At 36.7% G+C, this 20,730-nt stretch overlaps 1 protein-coding gene across 1 annotated transcript; it reads left to right on the top strand.

Annotated features, from left to right (window-relative positions):
- LOC763723 (E3 ubiquitin-protein ligase MIB2-like) lies at window positions 1-19,947 on the top strand. The gene is made up of 17 exons (XM_030995910.1): window positions 1-235; window positions 1,175-1,349; window positions 2,300-2,406; window positions 2,688-2,858; window positions 3,587-3,696; window positions 4,586-4,696; window positions 5,645-5,749; window positions 8,029-8,188; window positions 10,454-10,557; window positions 10,925-11,076; window positions 12,916-13,072; window positions 13,749-13,900; window positions 14,392-14,518; window positions 17,425-17,640; window positions 18,343-18,524; window positions 19,014-19,216; window positions 19,742-19,947. Exons 1-17 carry the CDS (start codon window positions 1-3, stop codon window positions 19,945-19,947), a joined length of 2,673 nt encoding a protein of 890 aa, XP_030851770.1.
- Window positions 19,948-20,730: the final 783 nt, after the last annotated feature.

Raw genomic sequence — 20,730 nt, 5'->3', positions numbered from 1 at the left:
ATGGAAACCCCTGTAAAACCAGGTTTCCGTGTCATCCGAGGGCCTGATTGGACTTACAAGAACCAAGATGGCGGAAAGGGATACGCAGGAACGGTTCTGAGACTACATGATGAACGTCAACTACATTTTCCAAAACTCTCGGTACTCGTTCAGTGGGACAATGGAGATAAAGGTCTCTACCGGGCTGGCTATGACCAGGGTTACGATCTCAGGATCATTGATACAGCTAATGCAGGTAGTTCCCAATATGGTTACTAATACTTTTGTTAACCCAGGGAAGCCTCATCCGTTTCAATGCTGTTCTCCTTGAGGGCCCTGCAATTAGTATTAACCCAGCAATGGCAAGGTACCCATTTACACCTGGGTGGAGAGTGGCAAATATAGATTATTGTCTTACCAAAGAATGTTAGTGACAGGCTAAGATTCAAAGTCGAACCCTAACAGTCAATTAAATTAACTATACCACGACACCTCGACATTTATTGATTTTTTGATATGGTTCGTACCTCTCACCAATTACATCAATGACAAATGGCGTTTTATACATAAACTCATGCCCATTACAAATTTATATTTCTGGCAAAGGTCAATACTAATAAACTTCAGCCTGAATGCCATCACAGCGATCAAAGCACCCAAGCTTTCAGCGATCAATTTATCTTCCCTACCAGGAACTATGACACCCTTGGATCGAGAAAGACATTTTAACCAAATGGCATCTCAAACGACACAATCATCACAAATTATTTTAAAGTAGGAGTCTTAATATTAACTCAATCGAATGAAGAAATATTCCACAGTGTCCTATGGATAATATGCCGGATATCCTACAACTGCTACAATTGACAATATTCCATTTTAGATTTCAACCAAAGCTGGGTTCCAGCGTTTCATATGCAAACAAACAATGTGTGGTCTAAACATTCTATTAAAATGAGAATCTGTATTGCATTGATATGATAGTTTTGCATTGTGATAATAATATTGATGACGATGGCTTCTTGTATAACGCCTGTGTCCGCCTCTAATGGGCGCTCATAGCGCTTGCTCTACAGTGTCTCGCAAACCTAACGTTCTTGGTCAGTGTTACGATATGGTCAAATTAAGGTCAAATTAAAATTGTTTCCATATGTCTTTGTTGACATTGGTATTGTTTTTTTCCTCTTTGTATTAGTGTGTCATCCAAAGGTCTGGTGTGACGGATGTGACGTTGATGAGATTAGGGGGATGCGATGGAGATGCACCGAGTGCTACGCCTTTGACCTCTGTACCACTTGCTACATGAATGGCGAACATGATCTCAGTCATATATTTATGAGAGTGCTGTATTCAGACAAAACATCCGTGGGGTATGTACATGTGTATGACACTCAATATTTAAAGGTATTTTGTGGGATTTGGGTGATGAGAGACCATGAAATCAGCTAGTATTGTGGGCATTTTAGGGAGAAAGGGCAGCTTGGTCTTCATAATATCTCAGGTTTTTGAAACAGTACATCACTACTCTTGTTCGTACATCTCTTGGTATATATCAAGCTTGGCTAACACTGGACCGATCTCATCTAGTCCCATTTGTGTACATCGAGTTTGTGTTCTCTGCGTGCCATATCCTGTAATAGAAATTCGAATTGCTCCTAAAAGCGGAGTGTATTGAACTTGATTTAACAGTCGCTATAGTCTTTAAGATATTAAATAATGATCTGTATTCACCACATGTTAGAGTAAGTTAACTGCCAAGAGACAGAAACTACAATGGTTTGATGAATTACATTTGAAATAACAGATATTGCTTCTTACTTTTTTAGATGTCGATCAGAGAGCACCTCCTGGGGCCAGTTTCTCGAAACCATCAAAAGTCTAAGTTCACTTAAGTTTTCACAGAAGCTCGTGTTAGCTCTAAAACACATACATGTAGGATGTCCACGAAGTTAGAATGTTTATTAAGCATGTTCGAATCTTAGTTAGTATCTTTAAAAATCAGACAATCAAAGCCAGGTCTAAAATTTCTATTTCATTGCTACAAGTTGACACTAACAGTAAATACTTTTAGATTGAGTGGACGAGAACGGCGTGAACGTCCAATGATCATGCATATCTATGGCAAGCCGTTCTAACATTTATTCCTATTTCTTGATATCACAAATTGTCATTGCTTTACAACACAAAATCAATTTTTGATATGAAGAAATAGGAATAGATGTTAAGACGGCTCGCCATGGACACGCCGTTCTCGTCAACTCAATCTAAAAGTCCCTATTTTCCAGTGTTGGATATTGATTTTTTTTTTTTATTGATGTAGTCCTAAGATGCTACCAAGATCATCATCTCCTCGTCTTGCTCTTAGAGGAAGCTTTGCTGGAGCAAAGGTTGTCAGACATCCCCAGTGGCACAAGAGACTTGAACCAGGTTCGTCTTGATATCTTTCACTCTGTGAAATAAAAAAACAGAAGATACTCCTCGTAGGGATGTTGACAATGCGCATGACCAAGTTTAATCAAAAGGGTTCACCGCGCATGTCTGTAACATATAACCAGATGAAATCTCCAAATAATTGTGTACATTGTAGACAGATTGCATTTGATGACAGATATCAAGAATAATCAAGGAAGTCTTTAGATACAAATGAAAGCTATCAGAGCTTTTTATTTTATTTTATTTTATTTTTATTTATTTTTATTTCCCCCTAGATAAGCTACTCGGAACAGTAGTCAGACATGGACAGACACTTGAGGATAAAGCCAATGGACGAGCAGCGGTTGAGTTCTCTTCTAGGCGAGAGAGGGTAGACTTCATTAAGATCTTGTGTACACTACCAGGGTCAGGAGGATTTTTGTATGCTGGACACCTACCAAATCTTGGTAAGAATATCAATGTCTTTTCCTTTTTTAATACCGTACCGTGCTTAGAGTTTAAGAATTAAATTTTATTCTATATCGTATGCCTCCAAGTATTTGTGTGTATACGAGGTGGTCCACAAAGTTTGCAACACCTGAGATCTCCAATTTCAAAGACATCATTGACCAATGTCATTGATTTCTGTCAGATTTTTTTTCTCGAGTAAAATGACACCAAGATTATTTATGTTTAGGTATGGCGTTTTGATTCTACATATATTTTGTGAGGCAATATTTTTTCAAGTTTTTTACTTTCACAACCAGAATATTTTGCTTGCAGCCGTGAGAAATGTGCGCATGGCGGCTTCCCATACAACCAGCTGCTTGAGAAATGCATTCCCGTCCCCGTTTTAAACAGCCGATTGTATGGCAAGCCGTGAAGAGGTCGCTGAAATTGCAGATCGCAGATTATCATGTTACCTTATCAATACGTATTGATATCAGGCGAAAAAAGTCTGTTCCTAAAAGAACCGGAAATTTCTAGTCATAAATATCCATATCATCATCATCATCATCCACAATCCACCAAACAGTCATGATTGGAGTTTAGATTGCTATTGCCATCATTGATAATTGGGTTATGGAACATGGAAATTGATAGAATTAGATGTTTTCCTTGAGACACGTAGAAGAAGAAAAAGCTGGGCTACATAGAACAGATTTGTTAACCCTTAGTTGTTTGCTAATCGTAGGGGATCTGGAGCTGGTGAATGAAGGAGACAACGTCCTGGTAACTGCCACTCCTGCAGAATTGGAGGAACTCCACAAGCGCAGAGGATTGTGGAAGCCAGATATGACCAAAGTGAGTATAAGTCTTTTTTCACTTTGGCCATTTTTAGTCCTTCCAGACAACATTTTGAGGCTGCAAAACGTTAGCTTTTACTGAAAATAATACTTTGTTAATTTCAATATTTCTAAAAGTCATTAGTCCATCTTTTGGCATTCAGATAAACGATGAACTTGTTAATAAAGAGGGAAAAATATCCTCTTTTTTTCTTTGTAAATTCAGTAAATATATCCCATCGCTGCCACCTGTTAGTAAACCACTATTATTTGCGGACGTCAGGGGAAAAGAAATTAGGTGACGTCCGCACCCCGGTGACTTAAGCTCACGCACGCCAGCTCCTGCGAACGGATAGTCAACCTGTTCGAAACGTCGAGCCACTCATCCTCTCCAAGCGCTATAGTTCTCCTGAGAACTATATGCTAAGAAAGATAACAAACAGTCCTTTTCAGGACTACACTCCTCCAAGAAAGATTACCGAGTCAGAGTCCCTTTCACGACTCCTGAAACCTCTCTCTCTCTCACACACATGGTGCACCCGTAAACCTACTGTATATCTACATTACCATGCAAGCCGACACAATTACAAGCAGCATCTAAATTGTATGTTGTAGAACCTGTCTACAGTGGCCATTTTGTTTAACTCTAGTTTAACTATTTGGTTCACAGCCAATCAAATACCACAAGCAGCCTATATCAATTATTGTAAATTGCAATTTCTAAAAGGATTGAATGTAACGGTGACCTTACCTACTTGATATCATCATATGGTGCACTCCCCCCCCCCCCCCCCCTGGTAGCCAAGCCGGGGAGACTACCCCGACCTAACTGTAACTTTCAAACTAGATTGCGGATAATGAATCGGCCAATTTGTAAGGTTACTCTCTCTCTCTCTATCTATATTCAGACTGTTCGCAAGAAGGGATTTGTGAATAAACGAACGAATACTGGTGACTTTACTGTGACTTTCCAAGACAGCCAAGAAACCTTCACGATGAATTCTGCAGCTCTAAGGAAGGTAATAAGGACACAATCAGCTAGTCTTGCTTAAATCTAACCGACTATGCACATGCTTGTAACATTTTTCCTTGATAAATAGGGCCTAATTGTAAAGGATTCGTGGTACGGTAGTTCAGTAACCAGCATTAAACGCCCTTTGGCAAGACATTAATCCACATTTGCCACACTCGACCCAGATGATGTATTTTCCTTGGCAAGAATTAATTCCTTAAAGGTAAAGACCAGTTTTGGAAACACCCCGCTCTCAAAATATGAAATGGAATATGTTTTGACTAATACGTGATGATACAAATTTTGCCGAGAAATCGCCTACTAATGGATGTATTTGGTAAATTATTATATCTATTTGGGCCTAATAGATATCGCGCATGTGTCACGTAGTCCCATATACATCTTTCTGTGTACAGTGCTTTTAAATTTACTAAGACTGGGCCAAATTTCTTATCATTTTGATGATTCCAGAACATTGCAGTACACACCAATAATTATATGCTAGATGATCAACCTTTTCTGATTGATTCCACAACGTTTCTTTCACAATGCAATCGCATGACCATAACTGGTCTTTATCTTTAAGATGCTAGAGCGTCATAATGGCAGCCATGTTAAAGCAAGGATAATAACTTAGGAGCGCCAGAAGTGTCAAATCTGACAGACATGAGCGCTATACAAGGACCCACTGTAATCATTATCATCATTCTTACAAGTTTTATTAACCTTATTGTTATTTCAAATATGACTGCTATTATTATCAATATTATTATATTATTATTTTTATCATTGTTATTTTCATTGTAATTAATACTTCTTTTGTTTTTGCTATTTTTGTTGTTGTTAGTTTTATTAAAAAAGTTACCAAATCTACGGGGAAACATCAGCATTAATATTTTTTGTGATATCATTAGTATTGTTACCATTTACAATTCTATCAACCTGTTGCTTTTAGATTCATCCATTGTGTCTTGGGCAGCGTGTCCGGATAAGTGATAATATCGAGATGGTCAAGAGATTACAGTCTGGGCATGGTGGATGGACGGCAGCTATGAAAAAGGTGACTTCTATCCAACTATCATCACTAGAGTACAGGTGTACGAGGCGGGGGAGGGGAGCTGCTTGCTGCACCCCCCCCCCCCGTAAACTTACAAAGTTCTCATATTCTTACAGCAAAGGTGCTCGTATTTGTTATGTCCATACCGAATGCATATTTTGTTTTTATAGCTCTCTCCCTTCGGTAGCTAACGAAATTTAGGAAATGAAAGATAAATATACGAGCAAGGACGTCAACACCCCCCCCCCCCCCCCCTCCCCCCCCCCCCCCTCCCCTCGGAGAAAATGTGCCTGTTCACCTCTGAGCTAAAATGTATGATTTTTTTTAGATACGTTTGTTTTTATCTTGAAAAACAATTTTTTAACAGTATGACACTAAAGGCAAGTTAGTCTTATACTGACGTTGTTTTCTTGCATTTTTTGCATTGTATTGCAAATAAATATCCTTTGAGATCTTTGCTAGTTGACACAGTCTTAATTTTAATTTGATTTCATAAATTTCCACATATCCAATTTAAAAACATGTATAAAGCAGAACAAATTATAATCCATTTAAAAGCAACATGATACAAGCAAATATACAAAGAAGAAAAAGCTCACAATGTGGTTGGGTCAGAAAACTTTTGCTTTCACCTTTAAAGAAGTTGTCATTATAACATGAAAGCAAACTACACATTATAAGTACAAATAGTGCAATAGCGGAAACGAATTTGCACAGTGAATGGTTAATAAATAAACATTTTAAATTTTTCATCATAATATCAACAAAATTTCGGCTGATCGTCAACAAAACGGAGTTAAGTCTTTTGTCAACTCTGCTTGTTGCTACGGCAGGCAGCCAGTGAAAACGAACTCGTATAATCGATACCGCCCGCCAACTGACTTTTGGGTTTCCTCTATTCAATTTGTTGTTAATCACTCATGCATGAAATATGCATCATATGAGTTGCATCAAATGAAAGAAGAGAATCTAAGCTTTACAAATATGTGTCATTTATTAATTATAATTGCGATTAAGTTATTATAAAACATCGATAATTCTCGGTTTCGTTTTTTCTGGAACGCAATGTATATACCAAAAATTAGAAAGGAAGGTACATGGTATCAAAACACGGCTTCGATTTCGATTGAATAAAATCAGTGAAAGTTTGAACAAAATCGGGCAAGGAATAAAGAAGTTAAGCCTTTTTTAAATAACTTGAAGCTAGAGGGCGATATTCAACATGGTGACGTCCTTTATGGACAACTGTCCATGCCTTTTGTACTTCAAATTTCACGTTTTTCCTACTTTCTTGTGATTGAGATAATTTACTCCCCTGAAAGCAAGATATGGAATGCAAAATGATAGGCTACTTTCACATTTTAGGATGTCGGATCTTAAGTTGCCTTGATTGTAAAGTGTAAAAGATTTGAATAAAATCAGTGAAAGTTTGAACAAAATCGGGCAAGGAATAAAGAAGTTAAAGCTTTTTGTAATAACTTGTCGCTAGAGGGCGATATTCAACATGGTGACATCCTTTATTGACAACTGTCCATGCCTTTTTTACTTCAAATTTCATGTTTTTCCTTCTTTCTTGTGATTGAGATAATTTACTCCCCTGAAAGCAAGATATAGAATGCAAAATGATAGGCTATTTTCAAAAATAAAATGAAAGAATTGTAAAATTAAATGGTCAGAAAGAATGGAGAGTTTGTCCATAATGATGTCATCAAATTAGATATCGCCCTCTGGTGACAAGCTGTTTCAAAAAGCTTTAACTTCTTTATTCCTTGCCCGATTTTGTTCAAACTTTCACTGATTTTATTCAAATCGTTTACACTTTACAATCAAGGCAACTTAGTATGAAGGTTCCGGTTCCCTTTAAATATGCAAAAATAGCTTATTCTGTATCCGAAAATATGGTTGCCGTTCAATAACTTTAGTAGGCATAATATTGGCAAATTTTAATGAAATTTTATATGATAAGGTACATCGAATCAAAATACAGCCTAAGTTCGATTTCGGACTATGTAGGTCAAAGTTTCATAGCTCATTTAATATCCGAAAATACCTAATTATATATGGGGAAATGTTGATTTTATTCAATAACGTAAGAAATGATGTTGAGTATGTACACCAAAAGTCAAAGGTCATCAAATATGCAAACATTTTTTAATAGGTCATTAGTACCCAGCGAGGGGATGCTACACTTTGCGTTGACTTGTTTTAATCTATTTACTTTCAAATTACGCACAAAACAATTATGTAGCCTAATAACCATGATGATTATACTCCTGTTCTAGGCCATCGGTACAGTTGGAAAGGTGGTAGAGATTGATGGATCTGAAATTCGTGTCAAAATCAAGGACAATCAAACATTAATTTTCAATTCTGCAAATCTGGCTCCGGAACGGATTCGTGCTCCTAAACCAGAAAATGTGGACTCTGAAGAAAATTTGCGTGGTAAGTTTTAAGTAAAAAAAGAACAATAGTGCTGGCCAAATCATTTATTATAATAGTGGATTACAATTACGGATCCCCCTAAAAAGGAAACTAAATAAATAAATGAATGAATAAATAAATAGTTTTAAATAAAGGAATGAGTATAATTGAAAGGCATTAGTTCCTCGTAATTGATATGTTGACAGTATTTTTCTAGGAGGAATCAACATTAATTTAAGGAGCAATCGGATTTTCTACATACGGTAGAAAATAATTATTTTAATTGAAAGATCTTCAAATGAGAAATGGTGGGAAACTTTTCAATAAATATTCCTCTTACCACTGCAGGACGATAATGTTCGAATGCATATCCAAAGTACGTTATAAGGCTTGATGAAAATGCATGATTAGAGACGATTTTACTTAATACTTATTTTTATCATCTTTAATTTTATGTAGTAGGAACGGACTTGTGGAATCGTCTGCTGGCTTTGTCAATAGAAACTTCTTTCCATAGTTATACATGTCCCTTTTAGTCAGACCCCAGGTTTCTCTTTAATTTTACCTCGTTTGGGTTTATGAAAAATGAATGAGATACATGTACAATGTGTTTACATTGGTGTAGGCTCTTAACTTTCATACGAAAGGTTCTGGATTCAATACTTACTCGGTGCTTTTATCCTTGATCAAGGTGTTTTGCCCCTCAGTGTCCCTCTTGACTCAGATATATATAATAGATACCTGGCAATGCTGGGGTCAAAGAACTTCTGTATTTATTTTTATTATTATTATTAATTTTTTTTATTATCATCAAATTCTTTATTATTTACATTATTTGTACTGTAATTATAATTACTATTATTTTTGTACTGTTATTATCATTAGAAGTAGTAGTAGTAGTAGTAGTAGTACTTATATCATTAATTTTATTCTATGTATGTATTATCATGAACATCATAATCATCATTAATGTATTTATTATTGTTATCATTATTATTTCGATTACTGTAGATATTGTGAATGATCTAATGTACTTTATCTATCATTATTACTTTTGTTGAATAATTATTATCATTATTATTATTATTATCATCATCATCATGATTAACGTTATTTTTTCTATAATTATAGTTACTAATATTTGTACTATTATTATCAGTAGTAGTAGTAGTACTATAGTACTAATGACTGCTTTGAGAGAAATAGTTGTTTTTATACGCTCAAGGGAAGGTTACAATTGTGCTATTGCCCGAGGCGTGCCAAGGCCAATAGCCCAATTGTAAACTTCCCGAGAGCGTATAGAAACAACAATTTCTCGAATATTAAAGCAGTCATTAATAGTATATGCCGAAAAAAGAGTCAACTTACGACACCACCTTGGCCTTTCTCTAGTTTATCTGCACGGTCGTGTTTTATGAGTGTATCTTTGAGAGTAGACTAGATCTAGATTCTAGTCTAAGCAAGATATTTTTACAATTTTGGGGGTGGGCCGGCCCTGTGGGGAATATGGAAAAAAACCTGCGCTTATTAAGACACCTCACTTATTGAGTACCACCTTCAGGATCACGAGCAATATTAGTTTGAATCTCTGGTAATTAAAACATCGACCAATTTAGTATGAGTGCGCAATGGTCAATGCATAGGGATGTGTGCAATCTCTAGGGGAAGGATTTAAGCACTAGGCCTACTACTAGAATCTAGGCCTACTAGATTTATTTTGGAAAAAAATGATGGAGAATTTTACCTTCCCTTTTTGGTGTTCTTGCTGTCAGCAAGTCTTGCATTTGATCATCATCAAGAAGTTGAAATATTGGGAGAGTTTTTTCAGCCATTACGATCGAGATTGCCGTATTAAAAATACCGACCAATTTTTCGCACACGTACGGTATCCTCGATCGTAGATTGCCGTATTAAAAATACCGACCAATTCTTCGCACACGTACGGTATCCTCGATCGCTCAAACCAGTTTTTAACATGTGAACCTATGGGTATTTCACCAAGACTGAACTATTTTCCCGGTAACTGGAATTTTACCGGGAATTTTACAGGAATAGTTAAAACCATGACTGCAACTTCGACCAATCAGATGGCTGGATTTCTTAAGTGAGGTATATAATAGTACTTATATCATCAATCGTATTATATGTATCATTATCATCATCAACTTCATAATCATTGATAATTTATTTATTATTGTTATTATTATTATTTCTATTACTGTAACTATTATCATCATTATTATTGATACTCTTAACATTGATTTACAATTTTACCTTTGCCTCTAGGTATCCCTCGGGCCATGCAGGATCCTGAATGGCCAATCATGGCTGCTACAGAAGCAGGTGATATCAAAGAGATGGAGCGTATCTTGGCTATACATCCAGAATGGGTTAGTACTAAGGGTCGGATCTAGAATTCTGTAAAGGGGGAAGGGGTAAAAAACCTTCGAGTAGCAACATGATAAAGGGTCATCAGACTTTGGCGCTGTATCTTTGTTTTCAAAGTCTGTAACAAGCAACGAAAAAAGAAAGGAAAAGGTTAGATCATTTAAAAACTGGGGCACGACTTGGGATTAGCTGTGTACATATTAGATATGCCACTCGGGGGTCAAGTGAGGGGATGGGGAGTCTTGGGCTGGATCTTGTTTTCCTTATCACATTCAAGATTCATAAAGTATTAAAATATTCAATATACAGTTGGGTTGAGGTTGAGGAAAAGATTTACATCAAATATTTTCTCTGTCTTTTTGCATCTAGATTCATTACGAGTACGAGCCTGGCTGTTCGCTTTTAGGGTTCATTGCCGGTACCGGCAATGTTCACAAAGTGAAGTTCCTCCTTGAGAAAGGGGCCTTTACTGAGTGCATTGACATGAACGGCTGTACGCCACTTTTCCATGCAACATATGCGTAAGTTATTCTAAGGTCTTTCAAAGATACAGAACGTATTTTTTATAAAGCTAATGATAATTTGTGTTGCCAACATGTAATGCTAAAACCGAATGTAATGCCCGAATCTTTCAATGCCTCATGCAAAATCAAACGAAAAAGTCAATCTCCATCACCCACATTGATGTAACAATATCATTAACATGAACAGTTTTTGTTTTCATTTAATCAGTGAAATAACATATCCCGCATTTTTTTTGCTCCGAGTCCACAAGCCTATTTTACACAGATTCTTTTGGAAAAAGGTTATCTCATATCTCGTTTTCTTTACAGAGCATTTCCTAATCTTTAACCATGTAAACATGTACCTTTGTTATTTCAATGACATACCTTCAAGTTTAATTAATATGTATTTGTCAGTATGTTTTTATTGTTCATTTGGACCTTCTTTTTTTTGCTAAATTCCTTGAATATTTGATAATATTCAATATTCAATACTTAATAAACACTGTTGGTCATAAAGGTGGAATAATTATTTTCCCCCCAATTTATGGAATGATTTTGACAATGATTCATTCCTAATAGATCTAAATAATAGTATATATTCTCAGATTGTATTGAATAATAATTTGCGAGTATTTGTTTTGCGTGACTTCTAAAGCATGTGTGTGCTACTATGTTAATCTTCTAGGGGACCTACGTACTAAAGTCATAACTGAGAGTAATGAGGATTAATGCCTCACAAAAGAGCACTAAAATAGCTGATCGACCCGGTTTTTATTCTGGGGCCTCACAGTAACGAGGCCATTGCTAAGACACTGAATCATGGCTGTACGCAGCGGGGGCAAGGGTACGTTGCCGCCCCCACAAATACCAAAAAACAAAGAAAATGCAATAAAATATCAATAATTCATTGCATTTTCCCCAGGTCCCCAAAAGGAAAAATTCCTCTGTATGGCCATGCATTATAGTTCAAGGCATGCCCAAATAGAGGATTTTCTTATGTTGTAGGGGGGATGCAATGAATTATTGATAATTTATTGCATTTTCTTTGTTTTTGTATTTGTGTGGGCGGCGACGTACCCTAGCCCCTGCTGCGTACGTTCATGATTCAGTGGCTTAGCAATGGCCTCATTACTGTGAGCCCTCAAGATCAAAACCGTGTCGATGTGCTATATTAGTGCCCTTTTGTGGGGCATTAATCCTCATTACTGTCAATTATGACTTAAGGACGTTAGTCCCCTAGTTGATTAGCATAGTAGCATACACATGCTTTAGCAGTCACGCAAAACAAACACTCCCCAATTGTCATTCAATAAAATCTGAGAATGTATACTATTATCTAGATTTATTAGGAATAAATCATTGTCAAAATCATTCAATAAATTGGGGTAAAAATAATTATTCCACCATTAAGACCAACAGTGTACCAAGAAGAATAAATGGTCATAAACTTTATTCTGCGTTGCCAGGTTGGAAACTTCAATAATTATTTTCGGGTAAATATATCTGCTCTTATTCATGAATGGCACAATGCACTGCAAGATAAATAGACTCCAATTGTCCAGTGATTTTTGTGCTTTTTGCCCATGTACAAGTTGTAATCCACTGTTCCGGGTTAACTCTTTAGGTGCCATGGAGATTGGTGGTCTATGGGCATTGTGTGAATTATTTGGTACAAATTTGCATTTCTGGCACTGCAAGAGTTAAATAAATCGTCGCTGTTTTCACGAAGTGACGGTAGTGAAAAAAAATTGCATTCACTTTGCGTTACGTTTTTCCTCACTACCGTCACTTCGTGAAAACAAGGACGAAATGATGAACCGTCCGTTTTCTTCAAATACCCATTCCAAACGGAAGCAACAAATACGAAGTTGTGGAATATCTTCTAGATCAAGGGGCTGATGTGCATGCCGTCAACTGGCAAGGCTACACATGTCTCTATTTGGCATGTGCCCAAGGTTTCTCTGATTGTGCACATTATCTGCTGATGCACGGTGCAGACTTGAACCAAAAGGTAATTTATCATGATTGAAGTAATATCACTGATACATAAAAAGTAAATTTAAAAAAATTCAGGATCGTTGTTACGTATGTGGGAGATTTTTTTTTACTTCATAGTTTGATACTCCATTAAAGAAAGTTTTGTAACGGCGGCTAGAAATAATTATCATATTATTATCTTGCAATTTTATTTAAACAGTGACAAATCTACATTCTTCTTAAACTGTTTGTGTCATCAAGAACAATAGTAGCGAGTTATTTTTTTTTAATTCCAACCCATATTTTATAGAGCTTACCTGCAAAATCGGCCGCCTATCTATATTATTAGTCTGTTCTTGTAATGTTTTACTTTTAAAACAGTAACATATTGCAGCTTTATGGCAATTGCCATATTGAAAAGCAATCGTTTCATTTTCAATATTAACTGCTGATATCGCATTTTATTCGAGCGTGATTTGTGCAGTCAGTAATTCAATTGTGTTGACTGGCTCTTAACCGATCAGATTGCAGGGATTTCCAAACTATTTTAGTGAAGAGTAGTTCGAAGATAAACATGGCGACTATCCAAAATATAAAATACTGTCACTATCATTTCATGAAAAGGGGTAAATTTAATCCTAAAGCGTATAGGCAACAGTTCATATAACTTAGTATGAGACATTAACAATTCTAATTGTTCTTTGCTATAGGGCGAGCAGAATATGACACCTGTACATCAATCAATAACTGGAGGAAGAACCGTAGTGGACCTCATCGTGGACAGAAAGGAAGCAGATCTGAAAGCCGTTTCAAGTGATCTAGTATCTTCCATGCATCAAGCTGCTGGCTTTGACAAAACATAGTGTGTGGAGTTCATTTATTCCGTTTCCAAGACGATCTAATGAATGAGACAAATTAAATGAGCTTCAGAATTCATCCGGGGATACAAACATATTCGTATTAGCAGATCTTGGTTCAGAGAATAATTATCTTTATAGTTAGCTCTGTTATACATGAAGGTCATTTGAAGAAAAAAAAATTATAAACTCTATCAATTGTGATTGATGTACATTTATCTTACATAAACAAGATCAGTTTTATAGAGATCTAGGTTTATTACAAGAAAAGCACCAATACGAACATGTATATATATATATATATATATATATATGTTTGTGCATTAAAATACAAGCGGGACTTTTCAGCACCGTTAATAGCAGTTATACAAATGTACGTGTCAATTAAAATTTTCTCTTAAGCAAAAGGGAAACTCCCCTTTCCCATTCCTTTTCAACGGGTTGATGTATCAATTCATTATCCCTTTTTCGATTATTCTCCATGCCTTGATCACAGTGCTATGACTAAACTCCTGGACAAGATACCTAGACTGGTGGAAGCAATGGATGAAAATGGCAGATGTCCTCTCTATTCAGCTGCTTTCAAAGGCTGCCGTGATGCTGCTGAACTATTGATCAAAAAGGTAAAAAGCCAGATGGTTAAAGCGTACCGCTACACATTATTCGACCCGCCTGAGATAAGATTTTCAAGGAATCTCAATTTAATAGCTATAGAAATTTGAACAAACATTTTCTTTCTCACTTAAGTTCTTAAAAATCATATGAATACACTAAATTAAAAGTTTGGTAAAGGCCCAATCGACTTAAAATCTATAATAATAATACGCTAAGGCTCCGCGGGGGGGCATGACGTCTCCACCAGCCTTTGTATTCTATTGTTTTTTAATGAGATCGCCGACCCAAGTTGGTGCAGCTATCTCCTCCTGAACCCTCCCCTCGGGGTCCCGGTGACCGGTGCCATCGTCCGCGGGAGAGTCTACTCTGTGGAATTGGCTATACTCCGCCCGAGGTCCTCCTCCGTGTCGACGTCCAGGGCGAAAACAGACGCGACATGCATAATGCAGGATATGCGTGACGACAGAGATACCTCATGGATATTCAACATTGACACACGACCGATGACTATCCGTATAGAATTGTATACACAAAAATCGGTCGTAAAAAAACTCGAACCATATTCCATACCTTACCTGGCTTACCATGTCGCACGCAAGTACGCCAAAACACGTACATTTTCGCAGTTGCGAGATCGAGACGGAGCGTAGGGCTCGAGTTTTTGGCGGTCGATTTTGTTTCGGTAGAAGCTGAATCTAGACCATGAACCACTAAACATCGCGAAACTGCAATCAATTTCCATCACGAATTCACGATTGCTGCAATATTATAAAGTTTCCATAAATAGAGGTATGAAATTAAAGCCTATTTTGTGATGTTCTCGCCATGTTTACGTAATTTTGATAATCATTTCTTCAAAGTAAAGAAAATCAGACAAAATCACCGTAACTGACAGTGCATTGCCACTGTGTAGTGTGTGTGAGATGAGCTGAGTTGCAGTTGAAAGTGTGTGAGTTGAATTCGAGTCGAAGAGATTTGACACTTTGAAATTGTTATCTGTTGGTTTGCATCATTATTGCCGCGATTTCAATATAGTTTCGTGAATAGATTTACGAAACCTGAGCTTAGAATTAGTAAAAGTAGAGAAAAATGTCTACGTTTTTAAAAGACTGTTTGATTTTCCTGTGAAAATTTTACTTTGAAAAATGATTATCGAAATTCATGGTCAGAAATAATCACAATCTAGACTCTAGGGTCTATTAGATCTATGTTACAGTTCTTGCATCAAATCAATGCATGAAAACTTAGTTATTGAACTAGAAAAATGTTTTTTTTTTTTAAATAGGCAATTATGAAGTAGGAAGCCTGAAACCTAATAGCCTACTAAACAAATCTCAACAAAGTGTAGGCCTATCCTTAGACCTATATGAATTAATGAAAAAGTAGCCCCAGAAAAAAGAGCCCCCGAAAATTTCCCTAAAATTTGAAATGGAGCCCCCGAAATGAAAAACTTAATTTTTTGCCTGCGCACCCCCTCTAGAATCCCGCGGATTTCCGCGGGTCCTGAGTTGAGTGTATATATAATATAGGCGTGGGGTCCACGGGTTTCAAGGGGCCATAAACCCCCAAAAGCTCGGGGGTTACGTTTTTCAAAGTTGGGGGGGGGGGGAGAGATCAGATCGCAGCGAGTTGAGTGTATATATAATATAGGCGTGGGGTCCACGGGTTTCAAGGGGCCATAAACCCCCGAAAGCTCGGGGGTTTTAGGCGTATAGGGTCAGATGAGCATATTTTTAATACTTTATTTGTGACACTTGCGGGTCACTAATTGGCGTGTGGTCAATACGTAGAGTTGCGTAGTGTTGCGTAACAACTACGCTGGCCTACGTTACTATATGCTGAGGGACGGAAAGGGGTACGCAAGATGAACGAAAACAATTCAACCTGTTTAATTTTTTTCGCCAGCCTACGCATAACCCACGCAGGGACTATTCCCCCATTAATACGCAGCCTAATTTCTGCGTAGTCGGTACGCCACACTACGGAACTCTACGCAGTTCCAGTGGCTTAAAGAATAACTACCGGTACAGTTGGATCGTTTTTTTTATTTAAAAAAAAAAAACATGTTTAGCTTCCTGTTTTTTTTTAAAAAAGGGAAGGAGGAGGCCCTTTTTTTTTCTTTTTATTTTCTTTCAAAATGGCCGCTCCGTACATTTTTCCTGACATTCGGGCTATTTTTCAAGATGGCGGCTGACAATTTTTTTTTTTTCTTTTTTAAAATCAGATATACATTTTAGCACTGCTTTTCATGTTTTTTTTCTTTCAAAAAAAAATAAATAAATAAATTAAAAAAAATATTAAAAAAATAGGAGGCGGCCCCCAAAAAGGAAGCAGGCGGGGACGCTGTTTTTTTTTTCTTTAAAAAAAAAAAAAAAAAAAAAAAAAAAAAAAAAAAAAAACTTTTCAAAAAATTTCGAAAAAAAAAGTAGGAGGCGGCCCCCAAAAAGGAAGCGGGCGGGGACGCTTAACATGTATATTTCTTAATGGCCTGAATGGCAAATAAAGTTCTTGGTGGTTTTAATTTAGACAGTCTCTATATATCTATTTACACCCCCCGCCCCCCTCTAGGATCCCGCGGATTTCCGCGGGTCCTGCTAGTCATATATAATCTAATAACTAGTCCGGTATCATTTAGTGAATCGGAGCCGACTTGGATTTTTCCTCCTACAATGAAGCTTTTACTCATAAATCAATTATATTCTTTACATGACTCGTCAATTTCACTTGTTTGAATTATGATATCGACTGCTCTTGCAAATTCTTGTAAAATCAGATCATAGTCGGAGCGTAGATTTAGTGTGCGCTAGCTAGGTTTAAATTGGATAAAAATCGAACTTTATCAGCACTCCTGCAATGCAAAATTTGCAACACTGGTCCATTTAATCATGATTTTTCTTTACATTTCTGCCTACAGGGACGCTGTAATGTGAACGTAGTTGATAGCGAATGTGGAACCTGTCCTCTTGCTGCAGCCATATTCTTTCAGAATTTCAATATAGTGGATATCTTGGTGAAGCATGGTGCAGACATCAACCTTCCAAACAATGTTGGAAAGACGTCCTTGCAATTTGCCGTCGATGTCCATGCTACTCGAGGACAAGGCATGAAAGAAGAGCCATACATGGCCGAGGTATGACATAAAGTGAGAATATATTACCGAGGTGTAAAGCAAACTGAGAGTACATTTATATTAATAATAATAATTATTATAATGGTGGCTTCTTATATAGCGCACATGTCCGTCACGTTGTGACGCTCCTGAGGTACGAAGCAAACTGAGAGTATATTGCCGAGGTATGAATTAAAGTGGGAAGAGATTACTGATGGATAAAAGAAACTGAGAATATATTACCCAAGTATGAGACAAACTTGGATTATCGGCATGAAACAAATTTAATTTGTTTTACTAAGGTAAGAAACAAACTGAGGAAATATTACTGAGGTATAACAAAAAAAGTGAGAAAATATAACCAAGGTATGAAACATACTGAGAATATGTTACCGAGTATGAAACAAACCGAGAATACATTACTGAGGGATGAAACAAATTGAGAAAACATTACACGAACCTCTAAAAACCCACGTTTATCACCCAAAATTGTGCAAATTGGCAGGCTATTCCATATACATATCACAAAGAAATCTCAAAGTCTTTAAATCGTTACCTCTTAAGGATTTGACTAAAAAATTAAATTCAGGCAAAGGCCTTGAAACACGGTATGTTATGAGAAAAAAGAGGCTATATTTTGCAATTTGAAATCCCATCTAAAAAAAAAAGTCTAAGTCTTTGATTTGGACTCGTGGTGCTCTCCCGCCCCTTCTTTGTTTACAGATGAAGATGAAGTGGGGACACCTTGGCATTAAGACGAACTCAGATGCTCTCCTTGCCTTCCTTGTCTCTCACGGTGGTGACCTGAATGCATTCAACAGGGATAGGGTGACAATAAAGACACTGCTTCAGAAGAACCGGGAACCAATCCTGCAACCTCTACTTGAAATCCAAAGTCAGAGAGGGTATGACAATATTTTGTGTACAAGACACACAATATAATATTTGCATAAAACGTGCAGTTTAATATATTACATGGACATGATGTATAAGTCAAGATATAAATTCACTTTGTAATAACCCAAACTCGTTAATATCTAAAACTTTGTTGATTATTGATTTCATTTATCCGCCATAAATTACGCTTATGATAGTGATTAAAACGTTTGAATCAGCCTCATTGTTTCGTCATTCTAAGAGTGAACTTCCCGTTTGCTAAGAAAAGTTCCTACAATTTCAAAATTTCAGCTAAAAGTTACTTTGACTATTCATTCAGTTAAATCAAACTAGCATCTCCGAAAACCACATTTTAACAAGACTTTAACAAATTTGCCATTTTGTGGTATTAATGTGTAGTGGTTTTAAATTCAGAAGATATTGGTATTTGTTTTCTTTCACCTGTAGATATGAACGTAATGTTTTTAATTTCTTTGCAATCTCTAAAACGCTTACAGAAAAGACATCGCCAGACAGCAGAGCACAGCCAATCGCCCCCTGCGTACCCTGACGGTGAAAACCAATGAAACTGGAGCTGAGGCCAACTCTGTCTCCTCTCTCTTACGGAAAAGCACTGGTAGACCAGATTCAAAGAAACAGAGCTCTGGAGACTCCTCGGAGAAGTTTGCAGTGGAATCAGGAATACAGCAGAAATCTTCAGGTAAGGAATCCAATGATTTAAACAAGAAAGAGCATAGAATCGAAACACGCTGCTACAGATAAGGATATTAATCGATATTTATATTCTCTTCTTATCGTAGAACGATGACGAGGACTATGTTAATCACAAATCATTACCCACACCGATCTCCTGAAGTGTATGTGGAAAACTAAGCAATCAGATTGCGATACCAACGATCTGGAGAGAAAAAACAGTGCTGAAGACTTTAAAGCATGAATCCGTCATGTCGGTTTATATTAGGATATATACTGATGCTATTTATTTGCCAAGTCTTTGATTTTACTATGTTTTTTTGATAGTGTAAATATCTTATTTTCTAATCTTGCTCTTATTTTTCATACTTCTTTCTGAATCAGGAAAATTTCTGTGGAGGGAAAATCAAACTTTAAAATGGTATATTTCAAAATGTGATGGAATTGCGTTCAAGTAACCTTAGAATGGACAAGGAATCAAGCGACAGAAATATTTTTCTTTATTTCTTCTCTATATCTTATATCCTTATAGGCGATTTGCACCACCTGCAAGCTGAGCTCCAGCGCAAAGACGAAGAGCTGGAAACCCTTCGGTCAAGGGTCAAGACACTGGAACACCTGGTCAAGAAGAAAATCTCCTTCACTTGTGGCCATAATGTCATCCGAAGTGTTGCTGAGCTGATCCCTGATTGCCCAAATTGCAGCGGGCCAATTTCTTCAGTCCTTGACTTGCAATAGGAACTGTACTGCAGAGGAGTCGATAGGGATCCACTTTTAAGAATAATTATAAGGGATCGGTTCCTTTAGAATTAAATCCACTTATTAAGGAAGTAGTTAAATAACTCTTGTAATAACATTTGTATATTATTATTTTCTTCTCCATTCTCTTTATTATAGATATATGTCTCTCTATAACTTATATACATATGTATAATTATGTGCGTGTGTGTGTGTGTGTAGTCTACTATGGCAGAAAAGAGACGTTTTTCTTGGCAAATCCCCTTGTGCTACAAGGAGCAAATGTTGACTCAAGGGACCAACATAATATTTTGTGTAATGATTAGATAGTACATTAGTTTAACATTGCTTTGAAGAAAACAATGAGGTCGTTAGACGTTCCATAAACATTTTTGATAACTATTTTGTAACTATGAATGCATCGCCTTTTCAAGAAAAATTAGTAGAAACAATGCAGTCAAAAGAATGCAAATGTCTTGATGTATTGCTTGCCGTTTTCCCTCTTAACTTGCCACATATGTGTTGATCTCTGACACATTTGGTCCAAAAGAAGGAGAAAAGCATGAACATTTCAAATATGGTTATTTCGGGCGGCTATAAGTAACAAAATTGAGTAAATATGTGCATTTTTTTTGGTGATAAAATGGAAACGAATCCTTAACTTTAAACTCTTATATCTCGAAAAAATCTTCCGTTGATTAAAATCACAACTATAGCAATAACGTCATCAAATTGTAATCATTTCATTTCAATGAGGTATCATATTAATGATCATTTCTTACT

This window comes from Strongylocentrotus purpuratus, unplaced genomic scaffold, assembly GCF_000002235.5.
Source record: "Strongylocentrotus purpuratus isolate Spur 01 unplaced genomic scaffold, Spur_5.0 spur5_scaffold_3, whole genome shotgun sequence".
NCBI classification, from domain to species: Eukaryota; Metazoa; Echinodermata; class Echinoidea; order Camarodonta; family Strongylocentrotidae; genus Strongylocentrotus; species Strongylocentrotus purpuratus.
This window is presented reverse-complemented; position numbering and strand designations above follow the sequence as displayed.